The sequence below is a fragment of the Ostrea edulis genome, chromosome 4 (assembly GCF_947568905.1).
Source record: "Ostrea edulis chromosome 4, xbOstEdul1.1, whole genome shotgun sequence".
NCBI classification, from domain to species: domain Eukaryota; kingdom Metazoa; phylum Mollusca; class Bivalvia; order Ostreida; family Ostreidae; genus Ostrea; species Ostrea edulis.
Window position 1 is genome coordinate 36939204 of NC_079167.1, and position 13238 is coordinate 36952441.

Consider the following 13238-nt stretch of genomic DNA (forward strand, 5'->3'; position numbering starts at 1 on the left):
TGTCATCAATATAATATACCATTTGGGTTTTGTTTCAGTTTGATATAAGAAAAATTATTCTCACAGTTTAATGTGGACTGATCCACTTCTTTCAGAAATAACGAATCAGTTTCAACATTACAAACATGTATATGGAACTGGGTTTGGTAAAGGAATAAAGAGATGGTGTAAACACTTCAGGTTAGTACATTCTTACACTAGGTAAAACACAATCCCGTCACCTCTGACATCTGAAACGAACTTTATGACTGTACATGACAAGTTTGTGCTGCCAATACTCCGGTTACTATTGGTTCTTTAGAAAACAGAAAGACAGGGTACTTATGCACAAAAAATTAAAGCTCCTATTTGCATCATTTGATCGCATTGATAAGCGGTTGACAACAGTGAATGGATTTTGGCAACTTATTGATTACAAATGACGTGTTCATATCTATAGCACAATGACTTGGAAATAACCCTTGGCTAAAAATAAAATTATCTGAATTCAATTGTAGTTTTGCTTTTTCTTTTGCTGTATGTGTCGTTTATTTACATTTTAAAGTTAAGAAAACAAGAGGGGTAGTATTTTGAGAATAACATGGCTGAAGTAGGTAAGTTGTGATTGCAGTAAGTGAAAGGAATTCATACACATGTAACACAAAATACTACGACTGTACTATTCTCTTTAGAGAAGTCGAGAGGCATAGCCTTCATCGACTTCTCTTCGCAAGCATTCATGTTTTGATTCTGGAAAACATGTAAATGCCGGAGTCGGTGACGGTTAATGCTTCGACCGACGTTTCGACTCGGATGTGCCTGAATTTACGCACTAAACAAGTTGTTTTCAAACATTTAACAGCAATGCACAAAACTGTCACAAGGAAATAAAAACTTACTTGCTTTTTAACTGGTCCCCTGTTGTGACAGCTCCCAAGACCAGTTAACGTAAACCCGGGACAGGGGACAGGTTGAAAATGTATTAAAAGCAAGCAAGTGTTGATTTCCTTGTGACAGTTTTGTGCGTTACTGTTAAATGTTTGAAAACAACTTGTCTATTGCGTAAATCCAGGCACATCTGAGTCGAAACCTCGGTCGAAGCATAAACCGTCACAGACTCCGGCATTTACACGTTTTCCAGAATCAAAACATGAATGCTTGCGAAGAGAAGTCGATGAAGGCTATGCCTCTCGACTTCTCTAAAGATAATACGACTGTACATGATTGAGAAATATCCGATTTCTATGACTGGGGTACCAGGAGAAAATTCTTAATACTGTATATTTGAAGGCTTAAGTAATTAATTTTATATAAATGTATTTTCAAGCAGTTGAAGAATGCAGTATCTGTCGTGAAAGCTACAGGGAGGGAGATGACAGGAAGACACTCCAATGTAGTCATGGTATGATTATATAATCATCTGAAAGAGGTCGCTTCCTCGACAAAAAGAACAGCGATGTTACGATTTATTATGATATGAAAACATTTTTAAGCGCTATATAAATAAATTGCTATTGATAAAAAACCTTCAAACGGTTCATTCAAGTATTCAAGTTTAGTTTACTAGTAGTCATTGACAGACCACGTGCTGATGCTGTGGTAAAATCCTCGTAAACAGCCATTAAATCCGATTTGTCAGTGCTTCCGGTGGTATATGTCGGTACTGTGTTTTATATGCAAAATGGTGTATATTTCATTGAAACCAAACGGCCAATCGATGAGCAATATGGTAATCATGGTAAGAAAATCTCGCACGGTCAGGGATGCGAACTGTCATGCTGTCATGCTGTTGTTTGAATGATAATACCAATTGTTAGGCCGTTCTTTACACACTGATTTTAACTGTGGATTACGTTTGTTTATAAAATATATTATCGAGATAAAGGGCTCACGGCGGGTGTGATCGGTCGACAGGGGATGTTTACTCCTCCTGGGGATCTGATCCCACCTCTGGTGTATCAAGGAGTATGTGTTTGCCCTACTCTGAATTTTGTATTCCTTATAGGAGTTTTGAGATTGTTCACTGTTCGTTATCTTCACCTTTTTTGTTCTTCAGATGTCGAGATGGTCGCCCTACAAAGAATACTTTTTAAACATGTGATTCCGACGCACTTAAAATTGCTACATTAATTTTCAGTTAGTGTATGACTTGACCAGTGCAGTTTTATTTTGAATTCTTACCTTGATATTGAACAATACGATCGGCACATTTTGTAAGATCCCTATGTACATTGTTTCAATGAATAGAAGGATGATGCGAAATATATTTTCAGTTTTCCATGCAAGTTGTATTGAACAATGGCTTTTAATGAGAGGAAATTGTCCAAATTGCCGAGCGCAGGTCGCAGACGACACCTTGCATGAATCTGAAGAGGAGAATGATATCGAAAGAACTGCAGAGGTTGAAGAAGGTACGGTGAATTATTTTTTCTTCCCTCGATAATACTCTGCATTCTCATTTTATAAAGTTTACTCGAGATACTTGATTTGTCTGTTAGTGTCGACGCAACATTAACACCACAATTCAATCATTACATCAGATAGATACCGGTATATCATTTTGTCTTCTAACATTACAATACAGGTGCATGTATAAAAAAAAAGTTTAATACCAGTAGATTGGAAATGGATAATGACCTTTTTGCACTTGATAGACGGAAAAATTCATGATATATAATTTGAGACTTTTTAAAGAACAGATTAGGAGTAAGTTAATTTCTAAAATTGCACATGAAATATAAAGACATTGTCCTAAAATTTGAAATGGAGTTTATAAAAGTGGGGGTTATAGATTAAATTTTTAAATTATTGGCCCAAATGCTAAATTTTTATACAAATTTTCAGGTAAATATTGATTTAGACATTTTTCAGAATCGTGTTATGTTTGGACCAAATTATTGCATTACAACATTTGAATAAGTCTCAACTTTCTTTTAAATCATAAATTATAAAATTGAAATACAAGTATAGGGGTATAAAAAATGACGATATGTTGGATAAAACAGAAACTGTAAAATGATGCAGATTTGGAACTTTTAATTAATCCTTACAAAATATAGTATTTATTTCATAACATGCCTTTTTCATTTGTTTGATATTATGGAATGATATATTTTTATATCCGCTTTGCTGTTTTTAGATTTCGAAGGGAATACAAATTAATTGTGTTTTGTATAGACTTGTACTAAGCGTTCATCTCTCAAAGTTCAGAGATATGATATGTTCATATATAATCTGGAACAAGACGAAATATAACGAAACTACTTTGTTCAGTTGGTTAATATAGTACGCTGACTTAGTATGGATTTCGATGAACAGAAAGTGCGATTTTGTCTGATCTTTAGGTGGACCCATACTTAACAGAGTACATCTCTATTATTACAGAGGTAGTGATTGTGAATGGTAGTCGCATTCCACGCTACAGAGGAAATTTACGGTATGAGCCATCTCTCCATAGATACATTACACCAGAAGAAGGTGTTACGATGTACAGTAAGTACAAAGTTACCTAGTCACTGAAATAATCCACTGCTACTCCATGTATATATGACTTCCGAATTCACGAATTCTTTAAAATACATGTAGATATGAATTCTTTAAAATACATGTAGATATGAATTCTTTAAGATACACGTAGATACAAAAGGCTCATGAACCTTAACATTCATTCGAGTATCACTGCGTAAAATATAAATTTTGAAAGATGTACTGCATATTCAGGTTATGATCCATATAGACCCGCTTTGGAGACTGAATTGACCCCGAAGTCGTGAAATTCACAATTTTGATCGAGGTCTCCATGCTCTCTCTGCACTTAGTTTGTTTTCTAGATGTTCAGGAGGGAAAAAAAGATAATTGAAAGTTTAATGCATTTTCACCATATGATTCATTTAGCCTTGCCTTTGGGTCTGAACAGCTAACTCAAGGACCATGACTTGCACAATTTTGAAAGACGCTTTCATGCTCATTATAACTATATACCTAGTTTTTATGTCATATGCCCCGGAGTAAGATATATTTTCAAAGACTGCAGTATTTGAAAGTTTGTAGCCTTATCATTCCATTCTCAAAAAGACAGAAATCTAACATCAACGATATTTGTTCCCTTATTCCAAGTAATGGCCAAAGTGTTAAAAATTCAACAACACACAACGCGGATACTGGACGACACAAGACAACAGACTGGCACAAATAGCATTAGGTCACCCGAGTGCTCTAAAAAAAAAACTTCAACTTAGATTAAGGTAATATACAATAAATTTCACCATATGATCCATTTAGCCTTGCCTTTTGGGTCTGAACAGCTAACTCAAGGGCCATACTCCATACTCAAATTTTATCTGATAAAAGTATAGGAAGTGGTTTTTTTTTATTTCCATTTATTAGAATTAAAACTAATGAAATATCAAATAAAATACATGTGTATATAGGTCATCACATTTATTAAGATGCGTGATATACATAAACAGAATCTTATCTCAACGTCAGAAAATTGCATTTATTCTTAAACAGCGTTATAAAAATTTCACAAAAACTGGATAAAACGCTATATAATAGTATTCATAATAATCTTATAATACTGTTTCTTTACAAAACTATATAAAATGTCTGTGGAAAATAAAGGAAAGCTATCGCATAATGGACTTGATAAAGAAATCAATAAAAACAGAGTTAATGCCCTTGGATTCAGTATTTTAAACATATCATTGATTATTCATATATAACTTAAGACCTTTGGAATATCTATGTTTAACAAGATTTTTTTTACAATAACTATTGGAAAAAACTCCAACAGAATGTATGTTCCTATCATGCATAAATCTAAATAAATCAAGGATTTTGCAAAATTTGATGACATCACAGGAGGGTGGAATAACTTTAATTGATACCAAGAATGGATTTATCATAACCCGTAAAACAATCTGATTATTGCCTTTGAAATATACGTTGTACTTAAAACTTCAAATCTAAATATTATTTCTTTTATAACAGTTTGTGGAAAGTTGTGTTGGGCTATTTTCTTTGCAATCATGGCATCTCTCCTTTCCCTTGTACTTGGATTCTTCCTGACTGAAAACATGTCTTGTAAGTGTATTCATCCATATTTGTTGAGAGATTAGGAGAAGATTGAGGATCAATATATTTTTCACAATTCCTTTCATCCTTCCCGATATAATGATTTAGATACAATAAATACCCCGGTAAGCCTTTCCCCCTGAAAATACTTTTTTCAGCACATGTACTTTTCATACACCTGTCGTCAAACGGAAAGTATTATGTTATGGCGCTGTCCGTCCGAGGTCATCTTTTTTCGTTGAAATTTTATCGCAATTTCTCCCTCAAAAAGCGTAAGAGTGAGTTTGTATTTCAGCTGGATTGGTGCATCGTGACCTACTTTAGGGCTTAAAGTAGGTCAAACAGTTTTCCGGACTATTTTTCGTTACAGATACAAGTATTGTCCTGAAATTTAGTCACAAATTTCCTCTTGGAGGAATACAAATTCAATTTGCTTATCATCTGGATTGGTACACCGTGAGGTACTTTAGGGATAAAAGTAGATCAGTTTCCTGAACTTTTTATCATAATGGATACAGACATTGCACTGGAATTTTGTCACCACTGTCCGACGGGCGTGTGATGTACTGTTTGCGGTACTCTTGTTAATTGAATTCATGCATATGTCTTTCTCTAATTTACATAACTTTTCATGCAATCATTGGGTATTAAAGATTGTAAATTAGTGAAAGACAAATGTGTTCCATTAGATATGATGCACTGCATTTTCTGGAACTCCGATGATAATGAAAATGCGTAAAAGTTTCCTTGTTCTGTTTTTCGCTAAAGATCAGCGATATTTTCCTCAGGTTCATTATCGGTGCAGCAGACTTCATCCACACATCTACAAGTAGTACACGGAGGAAAAGTTATAAGGAATTCTGGATCTAATTACTGGCACGACAGACTTCACAAATTAAACGGAATAGCAGGTTCAGTTCCAATACGCTTTCTTCACATGATGGACATAGAAGTTATGATATATTACACAATACATGAAAAACTGGATGTTGGAGATGTCATATCACAAATTGGATTCATGCCAACACAGTTCTTGGATGATAATGTATTAATTCAGGACGAGCATGGATTGGTTATGTCTGTCTTGGTGTGCCATGACGATGAAATCTGTTTGGCAATCATTAATTATGGCGTGACCATAAAAGAGATACCTTTGTCGGATAACGGAAAGAGAACGGAGTTTTCTGGCAAACTAACATTACGAAGATTACAGCAGAATATTTCTGCTTACTTGAAGACGCTTCATTTGAAAACGACATCAGAGTCGAAAAGCATGACTGACAATAACAATGTAGAACAGGCAAGCTTCCAGACCACAGACATGCCTAATACACTGGCACCCGAGGGTGTATATGTACATACGCTTGAAAAAATTAACAACCTTCGCGAAGACTTGTGGCCAATCTTTGTCGTGAATAAAAAGAAAGCCATTACGGCTATTCTTACTTCGCACCTTTTTCATGAACCGTCATGTAATAAGAATGTGTTTATGGGAAACGAAGGACACTCTATAAGTAATAAAAAGCACACTGGATTTAAAAGATGCGGACGAAATTCGAAAGCCGATGATAGAGGAGAAACTGATCATGCAAAACACATTGCTGCGACAGGCCAAATATACAGCATCAATCCATTCCGTTTTTATCTGAAGAGTTATAATTTTTCCGTTAGTTGTGAATTCGCTAAAGGTTTGAAGTATAATGATTCCAAAGAAGAGGCTATTTTTCAAATTTATTTACAAACAAGGAAAAAGTATTCGAAACATTCTGAATATTTTGGTATTTCAGTGCAACTGTATAACCGGTATATTTGGGTACATTACGTATATAATGATACAATGATTACACAAGATGCATCATTTTTTAAAAACAGCTTTGCAATGAAAAAGTTAATGTTTTCTTTTGAAATTAACTCTTACCTTCACACAATAAGACTGGACGTTCACGGTCTGGACGACAACAAAAGAAAATCACATCAGTTTGAAAATATAATTTTCTATCAAAGTCCACATGTTCTTCTGGGAATAACAAATCAAGCTATTGTGGAAATCACAGTCTCATAACAATAGCCTAACAAATATGAAGGAAGTCTTCCTACAAGTTGTTCGTGTATGTGGACAGTGTAAAATAAAGAAATCTTTCTACAAATTATTGCTGTATTTAAAGATTGTCAAATGAAAGACTTGTGTATGTGTAACTTGTGTTTGGTGAACTTGCCGTTTTTCTGTGATATATGTATATTTACAACTGGGGATCTGTTGGAAATTTATATGTAATAGTAGGCTACAACAATCGGTAAACTTGGTATAATGCCTTACCAGTATGTGGAATTTATAACGGAGATATTGTCAGGATCCACTGGAGTCTAATGATCGGGGTGCTAGCTTCACACCCGGAGGTTCATGGTTCCATTCTCGATCTCGATACATCAAACCGGAAATGTTTAGAATAGCTAGTGACTTCCCTCGTCAAACCGGAAATGTTTAGAATAGCTAATGACTTCCCTCGTCAAACCCGAAATGTTTAGAGTAGCTAGTGACTTCCCTCGCCAAACCCGAAATGTTTAGAGTAACTAGTGACTTCCCTCGTCAAACCCGAAATGTTTAGAATAGCTAGTGAATTCCTTCGTCAAACCGGAAATGTTTAGAATAGCTAGTGACTTCCCTCGTCAAACCGGAAATGTTTAGAGTAACTAGTGACTTCCCTCGTCAAACCCGAAATGTTTAGAATAGCTAGTGAATTCCTTCGTCAAACCGGAAATGTTTAGAATAGCTAGTGACTTCCCTCGTCAAACCGGAAATGTTTAGAATAGCTAGTGACTTCCCTCGTCAAACCCGAAATGTTTAGAATAGCTAGTGACTTCCCTCGTCAAACCGGAAATGTTTAGAATAGCTAGCAACTTCCCTCGTCAAACCCGAAATGTTTAGAGTAGCTAGTAACTTCCCTCGTCAAACCGGAAATGTTTAGAATAGCTAGTGACTTCCCTCGTCAAACCCGAAATGTTTAGAATAGCTAGTGACTTCCTTCGTCAAACCGGAAATGTTTAGAATAGCTAGTGACTTCCCTCGTCAAACGCCCGGTATTAGAAGTGAAAATTATGTAACTTTAAAACGGAGGTCCCAGTAGGTGTTGGCACGATAAATAACCTTAGCTTCTTAGGCATCGATCACCCTGCATAGGTACTTCATAAAAACCCTTACAAACAGAGAAACCTTGCTGGATCCATTAAATGTTCTACCCCTATCTTTACTCCTCACAGATATGTTAACTGTTTTAAAGGAGAAACTTTAGACGTATTGTACCACAACATATGCGAAAAGTGATGTAAATTAAATATGGATACTAAAACAAAATTCCAAAGAACTTTTAGTAATTCATGTTACATACCAGATAAGCCACATTTAAATAGTACTGTGCGACTACATATGTCAAAAGTGGTGTAAATCAAAAGTGGATTCTAAAAAAAATTATAAAAAACTTTCCCCCAAATCAACAGCATCAAAATGATGACTTTTCAACACTTTACACGACTATTCCTCGAGATAAATTAAAGATAAAGCCTTTTGACATTATAGACAGCTGCTTGTTCAATAAAAATGGAACACGGAACTATTCATATCTTGTGATCACTCATTCAAAAAATTACTTGGTTAAACGCCACTCTGATTCTACGGACAGATACTCTGAAGTTGATATTAAAAAGATGCTGGAGTTCCTCATTGACAATATATACGTGGTCTATGGAGATCAAGTCACCCAACAGTCTGTTGGAATTCTCATTGGCACGAATTGTGCTCCTTTATTAGTCGACCTTTTTATATTTTATGATGTGGAATTTATTCAAAAGCTTCTACACGAGAAGAAAGAAAAGACTCTTGCTGTGACTTTTAACTCGACATTTAGATATATCGACAACGTTTTATTTATTTTCGATGTTCAATCATATCTCGATTCGATATATCTCGGTGAATTGGAAATAAAGACACTACAAAATCTTCCATGTCTGCTTCTTATTTGAATACTAGTATTTTATTGAACATAGATGTGAATGGCAAACTGAAAACTCGGTAATCAGCTTCTCTGGAATCGTCAACTTCCCATATTTAGGTAGCAATATTCCATTATCACTTGCATATGTTGTTTATGTCTCGCAACTGATTCGGTACGTGAGAGCATGTTCTGTGTATGTTCAACATATGAATCGAGGCAGGTTACTGAGAAATAAGCTGATGCTACAGACGTTTCTACAATCTCGTCTGAAATCAACATTTTGTAAATTCTATGGTCGTTAAAATCATCTTATTTGCAAATAAAACTTGTCGTTAGGTCGAATGCTGTCTGACGTGTTTCATACCAATTGTAAGGCCGTTCTTTAAATACTCATTTTGACTACGGATTACTCCGTTTACCCTATCAAGATAAAAGGCTTACGGCGAATGTGACCGATTAACATGGGATGCGTATTCCTTTTAGGCACATGAAGCCACCTCTGGTATGTCCAGGGGTCTGTGTTTGCCCTAATATCTATTTTGTGTTGCTTATAGGAGTTGTGAGATTGATCACTGTTCGTTATCTTCACTTTTCACCTACAGCTAGTGATGTCCCTACAAGATAAAAAAAATTCTACGAAGGAGAACAACAACAATAACAAAATAACTGATATAATTTACATCTTGGTAGATTTTTGGAATATTTAATGGATGTATGTTTTCATTAGGTTGATGACCGTCTTTTAGGTACAAGCTACAATGCACTCTTTCTCTTAATTTTCTTTAGAAGAAAGACCAACAACAATTCCCCTTTCCATCTGATTTTGTTCTGGGCGTTTTGCCAAGTTGTGCCATTTGTATTATGTGTTGGGCATTTCATCATCTAAAAAATTAAGATGCTAGCCGCCAGAGACTTTTTCCCATGCGGATTCCACTTGGATTTCTTTATAGGTCCCACTTCGATCTGACTTGTGACACTGCATCGATCTTTCCCTCAACTATGTGTTCATCCAGGCACATTCCTTTTCATAAAATGATGAGATATCGGTGAGAGAAGTATCAAATTGCCTTCATATTGGTGTGTTGAATACTCAGACTTTCGATCGTCTTGATAGACCCATAGAATCCTAAATCCCCCAATGTTAAATACCATGAACCGTCAGGGAAACTTCACAAATAACATTAAATACACCACAGAGTCGTGCACTTCTGCTTCTTACTTAGATATTTTATTGAAAGTAGATATTAACGACAAACTAACAACTCAACTTGATGACAAACGGGATTATTTCAGCTTCTCCATCGTCAACTTACCATATTTATGATGTAGCAATATTCCATTATCACCTGCATATGGTGTTTATGTAAAACTTATACGGTACCAATTTTGATGCACCAGATGCGCATTTCGACAAATAATGTTTCCTCAGTGATGCTCAACCGAAATGTTTGAAATCCGAAATAACAATGAAGTTTTAGAGCTATTATAGAGAAACACAGTGTGCCAAAAAAACGTGGAGTCAAATTCGTCTAAGGATAAGAGCTATGCGCGAGGGAGATAATCCTTAATTTTGAAATGAATTTCTAAATGTTATATCTCTCAACAGATTCGATACACAAGAGCTTGTTCTGTGTATGGTCAGTTTTTAAATTGATGCAGGCTACTGACAAACAAGTTAATGGTAGGAGTTTCAACAATCTCGTTTAAAGTCAGCATTTCGCAAATTCTATGGTCGTTATAACTATCTGCCAATACAAATTGGGTCAAATGCTGTCTGACGTGTTTCATACCGATTGTTAGGCCGTTCTTGGCACACTGATTTTGACTACGGATAAGTCGGTTTATTTGATCAAGATATAGGGCTCGCGGCGGGTGTGACCGGTCGACAGGGGATGTTTATTCCTCTTAGGCACCTGGTCCTACCTCTGATGTGTCCAGGAGTCCGTGTTTGCCCAACTCTCTATTTTGTATTGATTATAGAAGTTATGAGATTGATTACTGTTTGTTATCTTCACCTTTCATTAGGTACAATGTATGCAAAACTTCATGCAATTTAAACGAGGCACTAGCAGATATATGTACAAAGTGTTCTTCTCTTGGGTAATACTAATAACCACAACAAATTAATGCTAAACAAGGAAAATTAGCTTTGCATTTCTTAAAAGAATGATTTTGGCGTAATTGAATTTCAGCTGCAATTCGCAAGAACATAAAATATTGGAATTCCCATGGGCACAAATTGTGCTCCTTTGTTAGCTGATCTGCTTTTATATTCTTATGAAGTAGAATTTACTGAAAAACTTCTACTTGAGAAGAAAAAAATCTCTTGCTGTGGCCTTCATTGCGATATTTAGATATATCGACGACGCTTTATTTATTAACAATAATAATGTTCATTCATATGTCGATTCGATATATCCCTGTGAACTCGAAATAAAAGACACCATAGAGTCGTCCACCTCTACTTCATGCTTAGGTATTTTATTGAAAGTAGATATTAACGGCAAACTAACAACTCAACTTGATGACAAACGGGATGATTTAAGCTTCTCCATCGTTAACTTCCCATATCTATGATGTAGCAATATTCCATTATCACCTGCATATGGTGTGTATATCTCTCAACTGATTTGATAAGCAAGAGCTTATTCTGCGTATGATCAGTTTTTAAATCGACGAAGGCTACTGAAAAACAAGTTGATGGTGCAGGGCTTTTAACAGTCTCGTTTAAAGTCAGCATTTCGCAAATTCAATGGTCGTTATAACAATCTAGTTTGCCAATACAACCTATGATTGGGTCAAATGCTGTGTGACTTGTTTCGTACCGATTGTTAGGCCTTATATATTGTCCCACAGTGGAGAGGTGATGGTTGTACAGTTGCTCTATTTTTCTCTATTTGAAAGATACACCATGAATCGTTATCCTTAGCTCGCGAAGATCATATCCTCAGGCATGGCAAGGTAAACATTGTAGGTTCATTTCATTTGAACAAGTAGGGAGTGCTAAAACTGCGTTCCTTAACGTCGTGGTGAAAGTTCATGCCTGTGTGTCTTTACGTCCCAATTCGTCTTCGTCACATTCATGGATACTTTTTACAGTATTTCATTGTGATCTTCAACAATCGTAAACACTTACCAGTCGTTTTAGTGTGTAATGTAGTCATCTTCCATGTGTTTCGCCAATCTCTTTGGACCTTCCATGTGTTCCGCCATTCTCTTTGGACCTTCCATGTGTTCCGCCATTCTCTTTTAACCTTTTATGTGTTCCGCCATTCTCTTTGGACCTTCCATGTGTTCCGCCATTCTCTTTGAACCTTTCATGTGTTCCGCCATTCTACTGTCTTTGTCTGACTACCTCACTTCGTATTCACATCCTTTCACCAACCGCTGTGTTTGGTTCCTGGAAATAATCAGGTTCAATGTTCAGACTCAAAACAAGTTCCTCTTATTTGATGATGTGTAATGATTCAGCGTAAATATTTAATCTCCTGATCAAGACAAGGTGTATTTTCCATAAACTAGAACACGCTTTTACTTTATTAAAAACACTATGAAGTAGTTGTAATAGAAAGGTATCTTTCGGAAAAAAATCTGACATTTGATAAGTACTACATGTACCTACTTTTCGGATACTAAATGATATAAGATTCTTCAACTCACTTGCTCCAAGTCTAAACTGTTCATGGTAGCCTAGTGATAATGTCGTTCGCTTCGGAACTTGCTTCGAGTTCGATTTTCAATCACGACGTCAAACTTAAGACATTTTACAGAGGAAGTGATTGTTTCTTCGCTAAGTGCTCGACATTAGAAATGAAAGTCACTGGTCTTTCGGACATCATCTTTGGGGCAGAGGTCCCATGTTATGGTAGACATCCTCAGGACTACGGATTGCGGACATATTCTTCAGGGCGGAGGTCCCATGAAAATTCTTTAATTGGATGAGATTAATTGTATATTGTTTAACGTCCTACTCGAGAATTTTTCACTCATATGGAAACGTTATATACCATTGCCGGTGAAGGGTTGAAAATTTTTGGCCTACGCTTTGCGTTTACGGCCTCTGAGCAGGGAGTGATCTTTTTCGTTTAACACCTACTGTGACACAGGACCTCGGTTTTTACGGTCGTATCCTAAGGACCGCCCCATTTAATCGCCTCTTACGACAAGCAAGGGGTATCAAGGACCTATTCTAAC

General features: G+C 36.0%; 1 protein-coding gene across 6 annotated transcripts in view; it reads left to right on the top strand.

Annotated features, from left to right (window-relative positions):
• Positions 1–468: 468 nt before the first annotated feature.
• Positions 469–13238, top strand: part of LOC125669920 (uncharacterized) — a 31914-nt gene continuing 19144 nt past the window's right edge. For 2 of the 6 annotated variants that reach the window (XM_056162534.1, XM_056162535.1), the window contains exons 1-4: positions 489–593; positions 1307–1381; positions 2253–2390; positions 3364–3471. In XM_056162534.1, the coding sequence (XP_056018509.1) occupies positions 581–593; positions 1307–1381; positions 2253–2390; positions 3364–3471 (334 nt within the window). In that variant the 5' untranslated portion in view covers positions 489–580. Of the gene's footprint in view, positions 594–1306; positions 1382–1633; positions 1718–2252; positions 2391–3363; positions 3472–4971; positions 5065–5843; positions 9050–13238 lie in introns of those variants that run through there. The other 4 variants (XM_056162532.1, XM_056162530.1, XM_056162529.1 and 1 more) reach the window with 4 other exon arrangements.